At 60.0% G+C, this 16212-nt stretch overlaps 1 protein-coding gene across 50 annotated transcripts in view; it reads left to right on the plus strand.

Moving 5' to 3' along the window:
- Positions 1-16212, plus strand: part of BIN1 (bridging integrator 1) — a 108027-nt gene that overhangs the window by 63989 nt on the left and 27826 nt on the right. For 45 of the 50 annotated variants that reach the window (XM_070581003.1, XM_070580965.1, XM_070580975.1 and 42 more), the window contains one exon: positions 15190-15270. In XM_070581003.1, coding sequence (XP_070437104.1) covers positions 15190-15270 — 81 coding nt within the window. Of the gene's footprint in view, positions 1-9336; positions 9470-15189; positions 15271-16212 lie in introns of those variants that run through there. The other 5 variants (XM_070580972.1, XM_070580982.1, XM_070580991.1 and 2 more) reach the window with 5 other exon arrangements.

The raw sequence follows: 16212 nt of genomic DNA on the forward strand, positions 1-16212 counted from the left end.
GGCTAGTGGAGGCCTGTGGGCCAGATCCCTGAGGGCCTCCTTAGCCTTGAGACGGGGCTCCAGGGCTAAGGCTCCCAGAACCCTGGGCAGTCAGAGATGGAGGGGCCTTTTGTGCTTACCTGGTGTCGCCTCCCTCCTCCGATTATGGAGGTGGGCCCCTGGGACCTGGAGGATGGTAGCTGGCCCAGGCGTCTGGCAGCCCTTGCATCGTCCCCTGCAGCCTCCAGGCTGGGCCTGGGAGGCCCCTGCTCCTGCTGGCTGTGCACTGACCTCCTGCGTCTGCTGGGAGTGGGAGGACAGTTCCCCCTGCCCCCCTATTTCTCTAAAACCAGCCGGCTTGCCAGCGCAAGAATAGAGGGGTGCAAGGTTCGCAGGAGGAAGCCTGGCAGAGCCCCCCGTTCCCTTGGACATCCCCTGCATCTGACAGGGTCAGGGCAGCCACGGGAACCCCTAGCCTGTTCTTCGTCCCCTCTTGCTTCCCCCTGCCGCCCCCCCTCCTTCAGCGTCCCTTGAGCCTATTACTGGTTGATCAAGCACCCCCTCCCCATCCAGTCCCTTCCCAACTCTCCTGCAGCCTCCGCTCTGGTGAAATGCAGTAGAATTAACCCTGGGCTGGGGGCAGGGCCACCATGTTGAGCTGTGGGGCCCTGAACCAGCGAGTCCCCACCCATGATCCTCTGTCTGCAAAGTGGGGTGCCCTCACGGCTACTGGGACTGTGGACAGTCCGGGCTGAGGCAGGGAGTCCCTTAGCGCAGCTCCCAGGCCGATGAGGGCATGGGAGTGGCCATGGGGCTGGGGAGGGGTGGGGGTGGCCCTCAGCACTGCCATGTGTGCACGTGTGTGTGTGTGTGTGTGTGTGTGTGTGTGTGTCGTGCGCGTGGTATGCATGTCTGTGCTTCCGTGGGCAGGAGTGGGTGGGAGCTGTTTAAAACTGACTCTGGGCTTTGACTCCTTTGAAAAACAAAATGACAACAATAACCAAAATAGTAGCATTGTGTTTGGAAAAAAGGCCACAGATCTTTCGTCCTTTTGCTGTTTAATAGTTCTAATGTGACAGATGTGGACGTGGAGGATTCCAGTTGGCAAAATAAACGAATAACTTGGTTAAGCTTCTCAGACAGGAGCAGATGTACACAAAGGCCTAGGGATCCAGAGGGACATGTGAGTCCCTGTGCCTGGGTGGGATCAGGGAAGGCTACCTGGAGGAGGTGATAGGAAGGGCCCACACAGCCTGGCATCAGTAGGGAAGCCAGGTTTCCTGAGCAGGATTGTGGGGTTGCCCGTGGTCCTGCCCAGGTCAGGCCTTCTTGGCCCGGGAGGAAGGATGCAGGCGGCGCCTTCACCTGCCCTACCCTGCCTCTGGCCCTGTGCTCCACTGAGCTGAGGGCTGGCCGGTGCTTCACTTCTCTGCACAGGCTGTTCCCTGCTGAGCTCAGGAAGCAGCTGATGAGGGGCTGGTGGGAGGTGGGTGACTGGAGGGGCAGATCCCACCCCTCTGTTGATGGCCAGCGTCCTGGAGCTGGGCTGAGAATAGTGCCCACACTTGCCTGGAGGGGCCAGGTGGGGTGGTGGCTCTGGGCCACTGTGCTCACTTCTCTGAACAGGTGGTGTGGAGGGCTGGGCCAAGGGTGAGGCCTGCCTGTCCTCAGCAGGCACCACCCAGCACGACAAAAGAGGCCCGGAGTGGCCCTGCATCACCAACTCCCCGGGCCTCGCCCTGGCCGGGAGTCTCTGAACCTGTCTGCAGGAGGCCTGCCCCCGGGCGTGGCGCTGGGAGGTGGACGGTTGGGCCCTTCAGAGCTGCTCTGTTCAGAGCTGCTTGTGGAGGCTGCTGCTGGTCCTAAGAGGCTGGTGCTTTCAGCTGCTGTTTGCTTTCCATGGGGCCTTTACCAGCTTCCCGTTTTGTCAGCGGGCTGGGGGCCTGCAGAGCCCTGGGGTGAGGAGGCTGCTGAGAGCAGGCTGGGGCGGGAGAGGGAGGTGGGGCGGCGGGTGGTAGCTGTCCACGAGGAATGCCGTGTGTAAGCCCTAGTGAGTCATGGGGAACAGGTGCGGCAGGCACCAGGCACCAGGCAAGGCATGTGTGGGCTGGGGGTGGGGGTGGGGTGGGGGCGGGGGCAGGATGGGGGTAGGGTGGTGAGTAGGTGGGAGAAGCTGCCAGAGCTTTCTGGCTTGGGTGGGAGGAATCCCAGGTCAAGATGGGGATAAGGGGGCAGGAGGGAAGCCAGCCACCACTCTGTGCTGGGCCCTCTTAGCCACACAGCCACACTTCATCCTCAGTCCCCCCTTGAGGGAGAGGGCTTGGCTTCATTTGACTGATGGGGCTCAGGGCTCAGAAAGGTGAAGTTCCCTGCCCAGGTGGCACAGCCTGCTCCCTGCACCTCCACCCAGGGCCTCTCCCACCAGAAGGGGTCCAGAGCAGGAGCTGCCGCTCCCTCCCGCCCTCCCACCCCTTCTCTTAGCCAGCTGTCTGGACCAGACACTGTGAGCTAGTCAGCTGCCCTGAGCTGGGCCATGAGGGGGCAGGTGGGAGCCTGACGGGGGAGTCTGTCCTGGCCGCCCCAGTCATCCTGGCCCCTCTGACCCCCCCTGTGACTTCTCTGGGTACCTCAAACTCACCATGACCCTCAGGTGTCCCCGTCTCACATGGTGACAGCTGCTCAACCCTGGGGTGCCCTTCGCCTCTCTCTCTGTCACCATATCTGACCGCTCCTCACCACTTCCTGTCCCTGCCCAAGCCCCTGCCCTGCAGGCTGTCCCGGGACTTTTTGTCATTCAGATCAGCGCTCTCCAGGCCTTCCTAATCGGAGCCAGAGTCTCACAGCCGAGGCTTCCGAGGCTTCCGGGCTCCAGCCAGGGCCCTTTGTGCAGGGATTGGAATGTGTCGCCTCTGGAGCCCGGCTCGGAGTGTGGCTCCTGGCCATCCTGCTGGCTGGTTGCTGTGTGACCCTGGGGAGTTTGAAAAGCAGTGCCTCAGTTTCCTCATCTGCAAAGTGGGGATGAGAATAGTATTTCTTCATAAGGCTGTAGAGTGCATTGATTGATGGATCATGCAATGTGCTCAGCATGGAGCCTGGCACCTGCTGTTTCAGGGCATCCTCCTCCTCCTCTGCGCTCTCCCCCTCTCTTCAGACATACAGGCCTTGCTTTTCCCACCCCAGGGCCTTTGCACCTGCTGTGCCTCTGCTTGGCCCGCTCTTGCTCTTCCTCCAGATAGCCTAGTGTCTCTCTCCTTTACCAGGTCTCTGCTCAGAGGTCACTTCCCTAGGCCCCAGCCCGTGACCAGCTGTAAAAACATGTCAAACATGTCAGTTATGTCTGTCACCATGGGCATGCTTCCCCATGCCTGGTGCACTGGCCCTCCAGGGCAGGGCCTTGCTTTGCTCCCTGCAGCAGAGCCATCCAGGCTGGGGAGGGCGTCCAGGAGGAGCCAAGCCCCAGCCCAGCCCTCACACCTGGGATGAGTCTCAGAGTCCAGGGGTGGGGACTCCTCACTGTGGAGGGGCGCTGGATCTGGTCTGTGAGGGGCGAAGTCAAGTGGGGCCGCTTGGGCTGCTTGGAGAAGCTGGTGATAAGTTCCTGTCTCCCCAGGAGTGGGGCTGGGGGGAGGCCTGGGTAGTTGGGTGGTGCTTGATTGTGGAAGGGGGTGGTCAGCCTCCGTCTGGGTGGTCCTGGCCCTTCCAGAAGCCCTCCTACCCATGTGGACGCCTGTCTGGTTCTGCTGATGACTGGGAATGGGCTCTGCTTGCTGGGAGGTCCCTGAGGGGAGGGAGCTGGGCTCCTCTGTGCCGGCTCGCTCTCTTGACTCCAGGATTGGGTTTGGGACCTGATGGGCCCCTGCTTACTTAACCTTGAGACCAGGGGCTTTGAGCCTCAGTTTCTCCCTCTGTGGAGCACCTCCCTCTCCTCACAGGATGTGGGGAACACTTGAAGGCTTTTGGACGCTTTCGGATGGGTGGCTGTGCTGTTCTGTGGTCCCCGTCTGCCCTCCGCTGGCCCAGCCCGGCCCCTCCTGGCGCCCCAGCCCGTCCTCCCCAGACTTGGCCTGCTGCCTCTGCTCCCCGTGCTTGGCTCTGGGCTGTTTGGGCCTCCCCATCCCACCCCAGCCCACCCTAGCTTCCTCCGGGGTTTGGGTGGCCCCACCCTGGCTGCTGGCCACAGGCTTATCTGCTGAGCTGGCTGGAATTTCAGGCTCCCTGGGAGGGAGGGAGAAAGGAGAGGGGGAGGGGGGGTTCTGGCCTGAGTCAACTAGAAACTTCTCACCTGGGGGGAGCCCTCCCTTCCACCTGGAGAGATGGCTGTGGAGGAGGAGACCCTGCCCCCTTTCTCAGGGGCAGGTGGGCTGCCAGCCCTCGGGGGGGCCTGTGGAAAGGGCCTGCCCTGGAGGGCAGGGGTCCTCCTGTGCTTGGCTATTGACCCACCATGTCATTTCAGGGCATTGCTGTGGGGCTGAGGTGGGTGGTGGCCAAGTTTTTATGGAGCCAGTTTAAGGACATAAAAAAGGAAAACCAAACACCCCTTTACTCTCGCCAGTATTTCGTAAAGGAGAAGGACAGTCCCTGGCGGAGGAAGGAGACCATTTTGGTGACAGTTGCCCAGGACAGGCCCATTGGCTTCCTCGGTCAGTCAGCTGTTCTTACCAGGGGCCCTCAGAAAAGGAGGCGTCTTTGTGGACGGGTGTCAGGGGACAGCAACTTCCAGAACATGAGTGAGGACATGTTAAAAAAAAACAGATCTCCAGGTCGGGGTAAGGTCTGGAGCTTCCTGGGGGGCAGCCCGCTCAGTTGGCCAGTAGGAACCTGGAATTGCTTTTCTAGTTTTTATTTCATTGCCGAAGTCTTTGCAAACTTCACATTCTCGGGCATAACCCATCTTTTTGGTTGTGTCACAAAGGTCTTCTCTCTACCAGTCAGATTTTTGGGAAGCAGCAAGATGGAGTGTCTGTCTTTTGCAGTAAACCCTGGACACGCCGCCCGTCACTCCCAGGGTCTGTGTACCCCCAGTTGAGACTCACAAGTTGAGTCTGGGCTTTGGAATCCATCAGGTCTGAGCTCCTGGCTCTGCCACTCGTTAGCCGAGTGACCTCTCTGAGCCTGTTTTCTGATCTGTAAAATGGGACCCACAGTTGCCACTTCACGATGCCCTGGTGCTATGAGGCCAACTGTAAGGGGCTGTCAAGGGTGGTGGGCTCCCCTCAAGGTGGGCCCTTGGATCAGGCTCCCTGGGGACATGCCTTGCAGTGCCACCCTCCTGGAGCTTAGAGGGAGGGGCAGATGCCATGCCCTCAGCTGGAATCCCTGGGGAGCTCGGCTGGGCGGCGCTGGGTGCGGGGTGCGCCTGAGAGATGGGATCTGCTGGGGCGGGGTCCCCTCTGGAGTGTGAGCTGAGCTTGCGGCATTTCCCCTGGCAGGAAGGCAGGATGGCCGATGGCTGTCCCCAGAGCCAATGCCTCCTGCCACCACCTCGCTGCCAGTCTCGGGAAACTGAGATCCGGAGGAGGCTGGGGAGAGAGAGGGCCCAGGAGACCGGATGAGGCCCTCAGCCTGCTGCAGGGGTGTTGGGGGAGGGAGCTGGCGCAGGGAGGCCCTCCTGCTCCCTCCAGCAGACCTGCCTGCTCAAGCCCTGAGCTGCTGTCGGTTTCCCTTTCTCTGGTTCTCTCTCTGCGCCCCTTCCTCATTCTGGGTTCTTCTTTCACAGCACCTCCTGGCATCGGCTCTGCTCCTTGCCTGGCTCCCTGGCCTCCCTGTGGTTCCTGCCACCTTCTTACTGTGCCCAGAGGCCACTGAAGGGCTATGGGCAGGAGCCCTGTCAGGGAGCGTGTGTGCATGTCCACGCGTGTGTGCATGGGAGCCTGTGGGTGTGCAGGAGGCACTGCATGGGGGCCTGAGAGCTGGGAGCATTCCTCCTGCCTCCTGGGGGTGGAATGCTGTTCCTGGCTCTTGCCCAAGGCCAGTGTTTCAACATTTATCTTTCTTAAAATTCATCGAGTCTTTGGAAAGTGATCAGGCAAAGGCTGATGCATGGCCAGCCTGGTGCAGCAGGAGGGCTGCGGGTGCCACTGGCCAGGGCCTCTCCGCCGTGTGTTGGGACTTGTTCTCTGGGCCCTGGGCGCGGCTCCCACGCAGGACCCTGAGCTGCTTCTCCCCGCTACTGGCCACCGTGGGGCCAGAGCCGGGCCCAGGGTTCGGGGGACTGCCTGCTTCCTGGGGAAGCCAGGCCCCTCATTCCAGCCCCTCTCTCCGTGGTCCCCTCCTACCCTAAGGGCGCAGCAGCAGCTCTGGGGCTGCTAACTGTGCCAGCCTTGTCTGCAGGCTGCCAGCCATGGGCCGGGCATTGCCGCCCTGAGGCGGAGCTGCCGACACCTCCCTGGGAGTGGGCTCACTGGGCTCTCGGGGGAGAAGCAGGGTGCGCCTGGCTGGGTGAGAAGAGGAAGCTACCCCCTTTTGTAGACACTGCCAGCCCTGGGACAAGAGCCACACCCAAGGAGCGACACCCAGCGAAAGGACCCACACCCAGCGAAAGGACCCAGGAGTCAGGAGACCTGGTCCACTCCTGGCCAGTGTGCAGCTCGCCTCAGTGCTCTGTACCTCCTCTCCTCGCTCGTAAAGTAGGAGTGCCATATGCCCACGTTAGAAGAGGCCGAGGGGCTCGGACTGCAGCCCAGGGCCAAGAAGGGTTCAGCCAGGCCGAGGGGTGTCCCTGGGCCTGGAGGCCTGTTGGAGGAGCCCATTGTCTCTCTGCAGCCCCACCATGCTCAGCACACACCAGGTGGTGTGGACTCAGCTGGGATACAGTGATGGGGCCAGAGGGCGGCTGCTGGGGTTGTCAATCTAGCTCCCACAGCAGACGGGATCTGAGCCACACTTGTTCACGGCCACCACAAAGGCACAGAGTCCTGGCTCTGCTCCTTCTCAGCTGTGTGGCCAAATTCCTTAATGTCTCAGCCTTACTTTTCTTATCTCTAAAGTGGGGGAAGAATGTGTAGCTCAAGGCGTGGCCTAAAACTGAAATGAGCTGCCTAGGCGCAAGGACGCCCAGTAGCAATGAGCACACCTCCCCTCAAGGGAGCCCGGGCTCCTTGGAGCAATGGCTGATTCAAGCGCACGCTGAACCTGGAGCCTCTTATGTCAGAAAGCAAGGAGCTGCTCAGAGACTAGTTGGGATGCATTCAGAGGTGCCCACTGGCCAAATTGGGACAGTTGGAGCGTCAAAAAGAATAATGAAGGTAGAAGATTATAACACACTGAATGCAAAATGGAGGCAGGAGTCAGTGATGTCCCCGCTCCCCACTCCCCAGGGGCTCGACCAGGGGAGCTCTTTGCAGAGTGAAGCCCTGGGTGGCCTGGGCTCAGGCAAAGGTGGGGGTGCGGTGCTGCACAGACTGATGTGCGCCCGGAGCACCGGGGACTGGTTAAACATGTGGCGTCTACTTCAGCAGGTCTTGGGGGGAGCCTGAAATTCTGTTTCTACCAGGCTCCCTGATGACTGGGAAGCTGCCGCTCCGTGGACCCCGCTTTGAGGAGCAAAGTGTTAATTGACGGTAAAGGCACTGGGCGGAAAGTTGTTGGCCTGGGACATTCACACGGTGACAGTGAATCGCCCCTCAGATGACTAATTAATTACCAAAAGTTACCTTTACAGCAGAGATCTGGCAAACACCGCTTGACCGAGTGGCCCAGCTCAGCATACGGAGCAGGGGACATCCACTGCAATGCGGTTGGAAGGACACAGCATTACTTCTGTAAGATTCTTGCCCGAACAATGTTTAACCTGTCGACAAAAATAATCCATAACCAATCTATAAATGAAAATTCGGGTGAGTTTATTCTGGGCCAAATGTGAGGACCATGGCCCGGGGCCTTTTTTCCCGAAGGAACAAAAGGCACCAAAGAAGTGGGTGCACAGAGTGGTTATATACCTCCAGAGAGGACGTTTCACATAGGATTGAAATGTCCGCTTTACAATACTCACGAGACTGCTCTGTCGGCACAGCGATTGATGGACACAACAGGTAGTAGGTCTGCCATCTCAGTGGACACAGCAGGTGGCAGGTCTCTTGTCTCGAGCTGGGTGGTCACAGACGAGCGTAGCAATCAGTTCCTTGCGTAGGGAGAGATGCTTACCCTTAAGGGAATGCCAGTGGGGAGGAAGTTGCACCTTTATCTTAAGGGCCTTTGTTCTTGTCTGTGGGACACAGCACATGCGTAAAGCAGATATACAATGCACGCTCAACGGCCACCTCAGGCCCTATTGGAAAAACGGAGTCAGGCCGAGTCAGGTTTACACCAAATGGCTCCCTCATAGACTCCAGTATATCCTATTGCCGTTTCTATTTGTCAAGCCTAAACTTAACCGCAAGGAAATAATCAGACGAATCTAGAGTGGGGAGCATTTCAAGTGACTGGTTTGTACTCTTAAAAATGTCAGTGACTTGAAAGAGAAAAAAATATGTAAACTAGCAATCAGTAGCTGTTGGGGGAAATATTCTGGATTAGAGGAGACAAGAGACGTGACAACCACAAGCCATGTGTGAACCGTGTTTGGATCCCAGATAGAAAAACAAACAAATAACCCAGACGTGAGGGACATTTTGGGGGACAGGTGGGGATATGTGGACATGGACTGTGTAGTAAATAACAGTATTAAGTACTGAGCACAGCCCAGGCGGGCGGTCCGGCGGGGACCTAGGAGACCACCCTGACTCTTAGGAAATGTGCCGAAGCGCCTTGGGGCGAAGTGTTTTGGGGTAAAGGGTCATGATGTCTGCTGCTTACTTTCCGGTGGTTCAGCAAAGCCACAGGCGAACGAACCAGACTGTTCGTGAAGAGAGAGATAAGACAAGTGTGGCCGAGGGGGAATGAGTGGTGAGCTCTGGGGAGGGCGTGTGGCAGTTTGTTGTACTCGTTTTCAACATGCTTTGAGGTTTATATTTCAATACAAGAAGCTGGGAGGGGGCCTGTGCCGGTGGGGGGTGGTGAGTGGTGGGCTTGGGGGGCTCGCCTGTCCCCTCCCTGCTTTCTCTCTTGCATGGCTCCTGGGCAGGCTGGGCAGAATATCCCCTCCCGGCATGTCTGCCTGGTGGAGGGGCAGCTCCGGTCACCAGGGGGCCTTTGGCCTGATTCCGGTGTCCCCTCGTCACTTTTCCCTCTTGGGGTGTCTCCCTCAGAACAGGGCCCAGCTGTGTGCTGAGTGATCAGTGGGAAAACCTGGCCTTCCAGCTGCTTGTCCATCTGTCTGTCTGTCTGCCTGCCCCTGCCTGCCTGGGGCCTCTGTGAGGGTGTGAGAATGTGCATCCTGTCGCTGTGGTCCCCTGACCACAAGCTCTGCCGGGAGGAAGAAGTGGGGTGGTGACGCCCAGCTGCCCTGGCGCGGCTCACTCTGTGACCAGCCCTGACTGAGGCGCGGCCAGGCGGCTGCCGGGAGGAGGTGATGAGAAAGGTTCAGGTCCGAGGGCGTCTCAGCAGCTGGATGGTGGGTTCCTTGGGGGGAGTTGGATGAGGCCCTTGCCAGTGTGTGTGAGTGTGAGTGTGTGTGTGTGGGTTGGGGTTCTGGAGATGCTCTGGGTGAGGGGTGGGTGGGTCCTCATCTCTGCTGGCCGTGTGAGATGCCTCCTGCAGCAGCCGTGACTAGGGGTGCCCCGGCCGCTGGAGGAGCCCCCAGCTTTCCTGCCTGGCCCAGAGCCTGGCGACCAGGGCTTGCGGGCCTTGCCTCTGTTGGGCTTCCCTCCAGGGACCCTGGACTTGGCTCCTCTCCTCAGCCTTGGGTTCTAGAAAGTACTTATTTCTGTGCTTTGCCATGCCATTCATATGTGGGGATGTGTCCCACCAATGCAGAGGGCCCGACCCCTCTCTGGGAGGAGGGTGGGGTCAGAGCCTCCAGGAGAGATCACCTGGAGCTCAGGGCCCAGCGGTCCGAGCAGGGTGCCCAGGGTCAGCCCAGCCGGCGAGCGCCTGCAGACATGCTCATCTGCACTGTCGGCTGGGCTCGAGTGGCTTGGGCAGGGCGGGGTCTGTGGGAGCCCCTTTTCCAGTGTTGGAGCCCAGGAGCAGCAGAGCAGCTCTGTGCTCACTCCTGACTGTGAGACCTCAGGCTCTTTCCTGAGTTATCTGTGGTCACCAGCCATTGTCACAGGGAGGTGAAGACACTTACCTGTGAGGGAGTGCTTGGTGTCTGTAAAGTGCTGTGCTCCATGGGCAGTGAGTGATACACTGCTCCTTGTTCAAACAAGACTGGCCCTGGAGGGTCTTCCTGTCCCTCTGGGCTTGGTGGCCGTGCAGCGTGGCACTTGGCATCGTGGGCTTGCTGTCCCCGGGGCTGTTTGCTGGCTAGTCAGAGGCCAGGAGAGGGCTTGGCAGGACACCCGCCTGTTCAGTGGGGAGTAGGCCATTCCTGGCCTCTGAGGATGCCCTGGGCTGTGAGAAAGGCCACAGCTGAGCACTGGGGAAGGGGCACGCCCCTCCCCTGCCACAGGAAGCTCCTGCTGAGCCCCAGGGGGCCCCAGGGAGGGGCTGCCAGCCTTCGCTGCCTGGCTCAGTGAGGCTGAACTGTGAATGTTGTCAGAAGGAGGTTCATGGTGCCACCAGCTCCTCTCTGCCCTGCCCTGGATTGTCCCTCTTGAGACACTTTAGCTCCACTCTTATCTGGCTGAACCGAGGATGTGGTGACAGGAGACGGGGTGGTGCTGAGAGGCCTTCCTGGACTGCTGGCACAAGGGCTGCTGCACTCATCCCCACTCCCTCCCCCTGGGCTAACCCCGAGGTGCACCTGTCCTCCATCGCAGCATCCAGAAAGCTTTGTGATAAGGGTGACCCAGGAGGGTCGGGGGGGGGGGGGACCCCCTGCCGCATGAGAGAGACCAAGAGAGTGGGAGTCCTGACGCTGCTCTGGGCCCTCCTGCTCACCTAACTCCTGCTCATCCTTCAAAACCCAGCTCAGTCATCCCCAGTCCCCTGAGCCCTGGGGGCCGGGCCCACCTGGACCCCCGGAGGCCCCTGCTGCCCCCGAGGCCTGTCTGTGAGCTTGGCACGGGGACGCTCCACTAACCGTGTGCTGGGTGGGGGAGCCCCTGCGTGCCCGCGGCCATGGCCACAGCTTCCGGCTCAGCAAGCAGGGGGCTCTGAGTGTGGGCGTGCAGGCTGGATGGAGGCGCTGGTGGGGGCTGGAGAGATCAGCCTCGGGGCCTCCCCGCGGGACGGGGACAGGTCCTGGCATGGCTGAGCAGCTTCTCAGTGGCAGGGAGGGTGGTTGTAGTCTGGCCCCAGTGGCCAGTCAGAAAGGCCTCTCCCCAGCGCCGGGGCGTGGCAGGAGGCCCAGCTATGGAGGGTGGGAAGTAGGAAGTGGGTGGCCATCCAGGCTGTGGGATTTTGGTGGACTGAATTTTGTCCTGGCCCTTTTCTGGGGCTGGTGGTGCCCACTTGTTTTTCCCTCCAGTAGCCACACTGGGGGCTCCCTGAGGTCAAGGCCTCAGGCTGCGCGTCCCCCTCCCCTCTATAGACTGGGGCAGTGCGTGCAGCCAGGTGAAACCTGGCCCGGGCCGGCATGCACTGACCTGGCGTTTTCCTGAGCCCTGGCCACGTGGTGTCACGGTGATTACTGCCATGTCAGAGGTGGGGACTGAAGTGTGGAGAGGAGGGGAGGCATCAGCCTGAGGTCACACGGAGCCGGGAGCCTTGCCCAGCCTCCGTGCTGGTCATCCCCTCCACACAGCCTCTGCAGGGCCGGGACCCGCTGGAGCCCGCCCAGATTACCCAGAAGCAGACCTCAGATGAACACGAAGGCCAGATCTGGTCCTAATTCTGACGGCCGCCTCTTGGGGACTGTCCGTGTGTCAGGGGAGTACTTTCCATACGTGACCCTCCCATGTTACATAGGAGGAGACTGAGGCTGCGAGATGGGGTGTTTTGTTCAAGGTCACAACTCTGCCCTCCAGATCCACAGCTCAGATTAGCCAGCCGCTGCCAAGAATTTGTTGTGTGTCCCCCCTGTGCCCAGCCCTTGCAGGAGCTGGGGACACAGAGAGGGCTGGACACTTCCCCAACCTCAGGCTGTTCATGTGACTGGGGCAGGGCCAGAGGCGAACACTCCGGCACATTGTCTAGCAATGAGGAGAGTAGGTCCCAGGCCCTAAGTGGTACGGAGTGGTGTAGGGGAGAGAGAGGGCAGGGGCAGCTTCACGGAAGAGGTGCTGCCTGAGCAAGGTTTTGACAGGTGAATAGGAGTTTGCTGTGAGTGCGTGCCTGCCCACGTGTACATGTGTACAGTGTGTGTGCACGTGACATCTGTCTGGCATCTCGGGATGCGGTCAGTCTGGGCCTGGCCTGAGGGTGGGTTGGTGTCAGGCCCTGCGCCTGGTTGTGGGAAGGCTGCTCTGAGGCCTTTTCGGGATGGCTGTTGCTTGTGTATGTGCCACAGCCAGGGGCAGAGGCCTGTTTCAGAGGCTGAGCCTGAGGGCAGTGCTCGTGTCTCTGTCTTCAGACAGGCACTTGAGGCTCTGAGAGAGACTGTGCCTTCTCCCAGGGGCCTTCTCGTGGCCTGGCCCAGTCTCACGGTGGTGGCCTTTCTCAGGGCCTTCACATCTCCCTGCAGGCTTCAGCTGTGTGGGTGGGGCTCGCAGCTGTGTCCGGGGAGTGGGCGGCTGTGTGTCTGTCTGCACACCTGGGGCCTTGGAGCCCTCGGGAGCCTGATGGCAGGCCGGGGCTGAGCACATTGCTGACTGAGCGCATCTCCTCAGGGAGAAGGAGTTGGGGGGCTGGCCAGGGCCGCCTCCCCAGGCCTCCTGCCTTGCGGGCTAGCCGGCCCTGCCCCTGCTCCCTGGAGCCTCTGGCTCATTCTGGTGGCCCTTGATGGCTTCTGGAGGCTCTTTCTCACCTGGTGGCCCATTTCTCTCTTTGCAAGTGGTGGGCCATGGGACGGGCATCTGCTGGGGGTGAGGTACCCACCCCAGCTCTGCGCTGAGCGGGCCAGGCCCTGTGAGGCTTTGTCCTGTTCCCGCAGGACCCACTGGGTATGGCTGCCTGGAGAATGGGGGCCTGCGGATTGTGGGAGGACCGGCTTTCTTGCTCATGGCAGTTTTGTTTTGCTTTTCTCCTCTCCCCCCGGTGTCAGCCCTTGGCATCCAGCTGCACTTGCCTGGTAGACTGTCCTGACTGTTGTAGCACAAAGGTGTTGGTGGGCCACTCCCCAGCACCCCCAGCGCCTCCCCCCCCCACCACTCACACCCTCTGTCACCATCTTCTGTGACCTCCAGTCACTTTGAGCAATTCAAAATTCCCTGGTAATGTACTTCATCTGTCTGGTCTCCTTACCTTTGCTGTAAGCCCTCGCCTCCGTCCGAGCTGCCACTTCCCCCAGGAAGCCTTCCCTGACTGCTCAGGCTGGATAGGATCTCCACCCTGGGCTCCCACAGTCCCATGTACTTCCCTCTCTCTCAGGCCTGGACCCAGGTCTGCTTGATCTCTGCTGCCCCCAAGAGAGACACCCAGGGCTGGGCACAGAGCAGGCGCTTGGTGAGAAAGGGCCAAATGTACTACACAATGAGAGAGAGGGCCTGAGAGCTGACTGGCCTCACCGTGGCTCCTGGGACTGCGGGAGAAAGTGCCACAGGGCAGCACAGGCCAGCCCAGGGCCAGTCACGGGTGGCAAGGGTCCAGGCTCTGCTCTGGGACTGGGCAGCCCTCAGTCCAGGACCCTGGCCTGGGTCCTGGGCAGGCAAAGCTGTGTTCCAGGCAATGTGGCCCACTTCAGGGACTTTGAAAGGAGGACATAGATGAAGGGAGTGCTGGTGATGACCTGCTGGCCTCGGACTGCTGCCGGCCTGGCCCGCTTGCTCACAGGCTCCCCTGGTCCTGTTGGGCCCAGCCCCACCTGCTGCTCGTCCTTGCCCTGGGCCCTCCTTTTCCCTCCACCTGCCAGCCCCACCCACTGCCACCTGTTTTCCTTCTCATTCTCGTTGGGTTTTGGCTGCTGCCTCTGCTGATCATTTCAATGTTGTCCTTTCTGCTTCCCGTGGAGGTGCCTGCCCGGGGCTGTGGAGGGGAACTGCCTCCCTCTCTCCCTGCAAAACCACCCCCATCTCTGCCTCAGCATCCCCTTTCTGTGCCCCCATCTCTCGTCTTTCTTTTTCCCTGCTCTCTCTCCCATGGCCCTCACCCCTCTTTGTGTATTTTACCTCCCCTCTCTCCCTCCCTCCCTCTATCTCTCTTTCTCTCTCTTTCTCTTAACAGAGAGAGCTCTGGGGCTGGACCTGGCAGGATCTGAGAGAGGGGGATCTGGGAGAGTCTGGTGGGCCAGCCCTCCTGGTGAGGGCTTCCTCTCACGCTCCTGGTCCAGCTTCCTCTTTTTCTAGGTCTTTCCCCCTCTCTTGGCCATGGATCCCCTTCCTTGCATTTACCACCATCTCCCTGCCTCTACTCTCCACCTCCTCTCCCCTGACACAGCTGAAAAGGGACAGTTGTGAGTCACCAGAAGGGAGATTTCCAGTTGGGAGTAGGACATGTGGCCGTGAGGCTGTGTGTGTGTGAATGCGTGTGTGTGTCAGTGTGAGTGTGAGTGCCAGGAGTGGCCCAGCATGGCCTGCTGGGTGGAGGAGGAGAGAGCAGGAGGCTGGAGCAGGTCCCATCTGAAAATCTAGTCAGATGGGGCGCTCACTCCTAGTGATAGGAGAGCCGGGCCCCAGCGCCCTCGCTGCCCTCCTTGTCGTGGGGTGTCGCCTCCCAGCTCAGGGGCGGCTTTTCCTCCCCATGCTGTTCGTGAGCCTTGGGCTCGGGAAGTGGAGTCCTGTGTCTCCCACCTGGCCCGTCTCATGCTCAGCTCACTTTCCAGCAGCCGGGGTAGGGGCGGAGAGCCCAGGTGCAGTGTGAGATCAGCAAGGAGGTGCCCGCCCCTCGTGCTGTCTTGGAATCCCCCTCCTCCTGGTTCCGGTGGTGACGGCAGGCTTGTCCTAGGTCCTCCTCTTGGCCGAGGGGCGAGCCCTGGAGAGAGGGTGGAGAGGTCTCAGGACTCCATGCGCTCAGTCCTGCCCTGGGGGGTCACAGCAGCTGCGAGACCTCCTGACCGTCCCCAGTGCTGTTGGCCGTGGCTCCGAGACCCTGGCTGGGTGGGGAGGGGTCTGTGGTATCGGAGACTGGGCCCTCTTGGTTTGGCCACTCTTTTTCTCTGAGTAACACTCTTCTCTTCTCCCTCTGCCTTGGCAGGTCCTCCAGAAACTGGGGAAGGCAGATGAGACAAAGGATGAGCAGTTTGAACAGTGTGTCCAGAATTTCAACAAGCAGCTGGTGAGTGTGGGTGGCCCTTGGCCTTAGGGAGCTTGCGAAAATGCAACTATGGCTGCCAGGTGGAAAATGTCAGGAGCCGAATTTGTGGAGTAAGGGAGCTTGGAGAAGGGGAATCAGTGTGGGCTGGCGAGGTCACGAAAGACTTCCTGGAGGAGAGAGCACTGGCACAGGGCGTGGACCCTGGGAAAGAAGAGGGGCCAGGTGTACTTTAGGTCCTTGGTAAGACAGAAAGGGAGAGTGGGGTATGGGGGTTGGGTGGGAGAAGGCAATAGATCGTGGCCATGCTCTGGAAAAACTTGAATATCAAGGCAACTGGGAGCTGTAGAAGCTTCCTGTGAGAGTGGCATGGCAGGGCTTATTGGGGAGGCTGGGCCAGACAGATTTGATTTGGGCCCCTGCTGTGCAGTGACTGTGCCTGGCTGTGTGGCAGGTCCCGGGCCGGCCGTTTGTAGACTGTTTGTGGATGCCTCCCAACAACCCCATAAGGCGACCAGTGTCATCGTTCCTCTTTTGTAGGTGAAGCACTTGGGGCTCAGAGAAATTGGGTAATTTTCCCAAGGCCATCCAGCTTTGGAAGTAGATTCAGACTCATACTTGTCTGGTTCCCAAGACTGCAAGGGACTTTAAAGGCATCCTTACCAAGTCCTTCTATAGGCCAGGGATCTGTGACAGAAGGGGCTTGATCACCTTGGCAGCCTGGGGGCAGTGGTTAGATCCAAGGGAGGACTTCCTGACCGAAGGGCTCTGAATACCCTGATGGATTATCCCTGAAACCTTCCCCCATGGAGATCAGCTGAGTCTACAATAAGACACTTCTGTGGCTGTATCTGAGGACAGTGGTAGGGGGACGTGAGATGACCCTGGCGATTCTCTGCTCCCTAGGGAGGCCTAAGGTAGCAGGAAGAGAGGGAGAGTGGGGCCGTGGCTCTGTGGCTTCTGCCG

The sequence above is a fragment of the Equus przewalskii genome, chromosome 17, assembly GCF_037783145.1.
Source record: "Equus przewalskii isolate Varuska chromosome 17, EquPr2, whole genome shotgun sequence".
Taxonomy (NCBI): domain Eukaryota; kingdom Metazoa; phylum Chordata; class Mammalia; order Perissodactyla; family Equidae; genus Equus; species Equus przewalskii.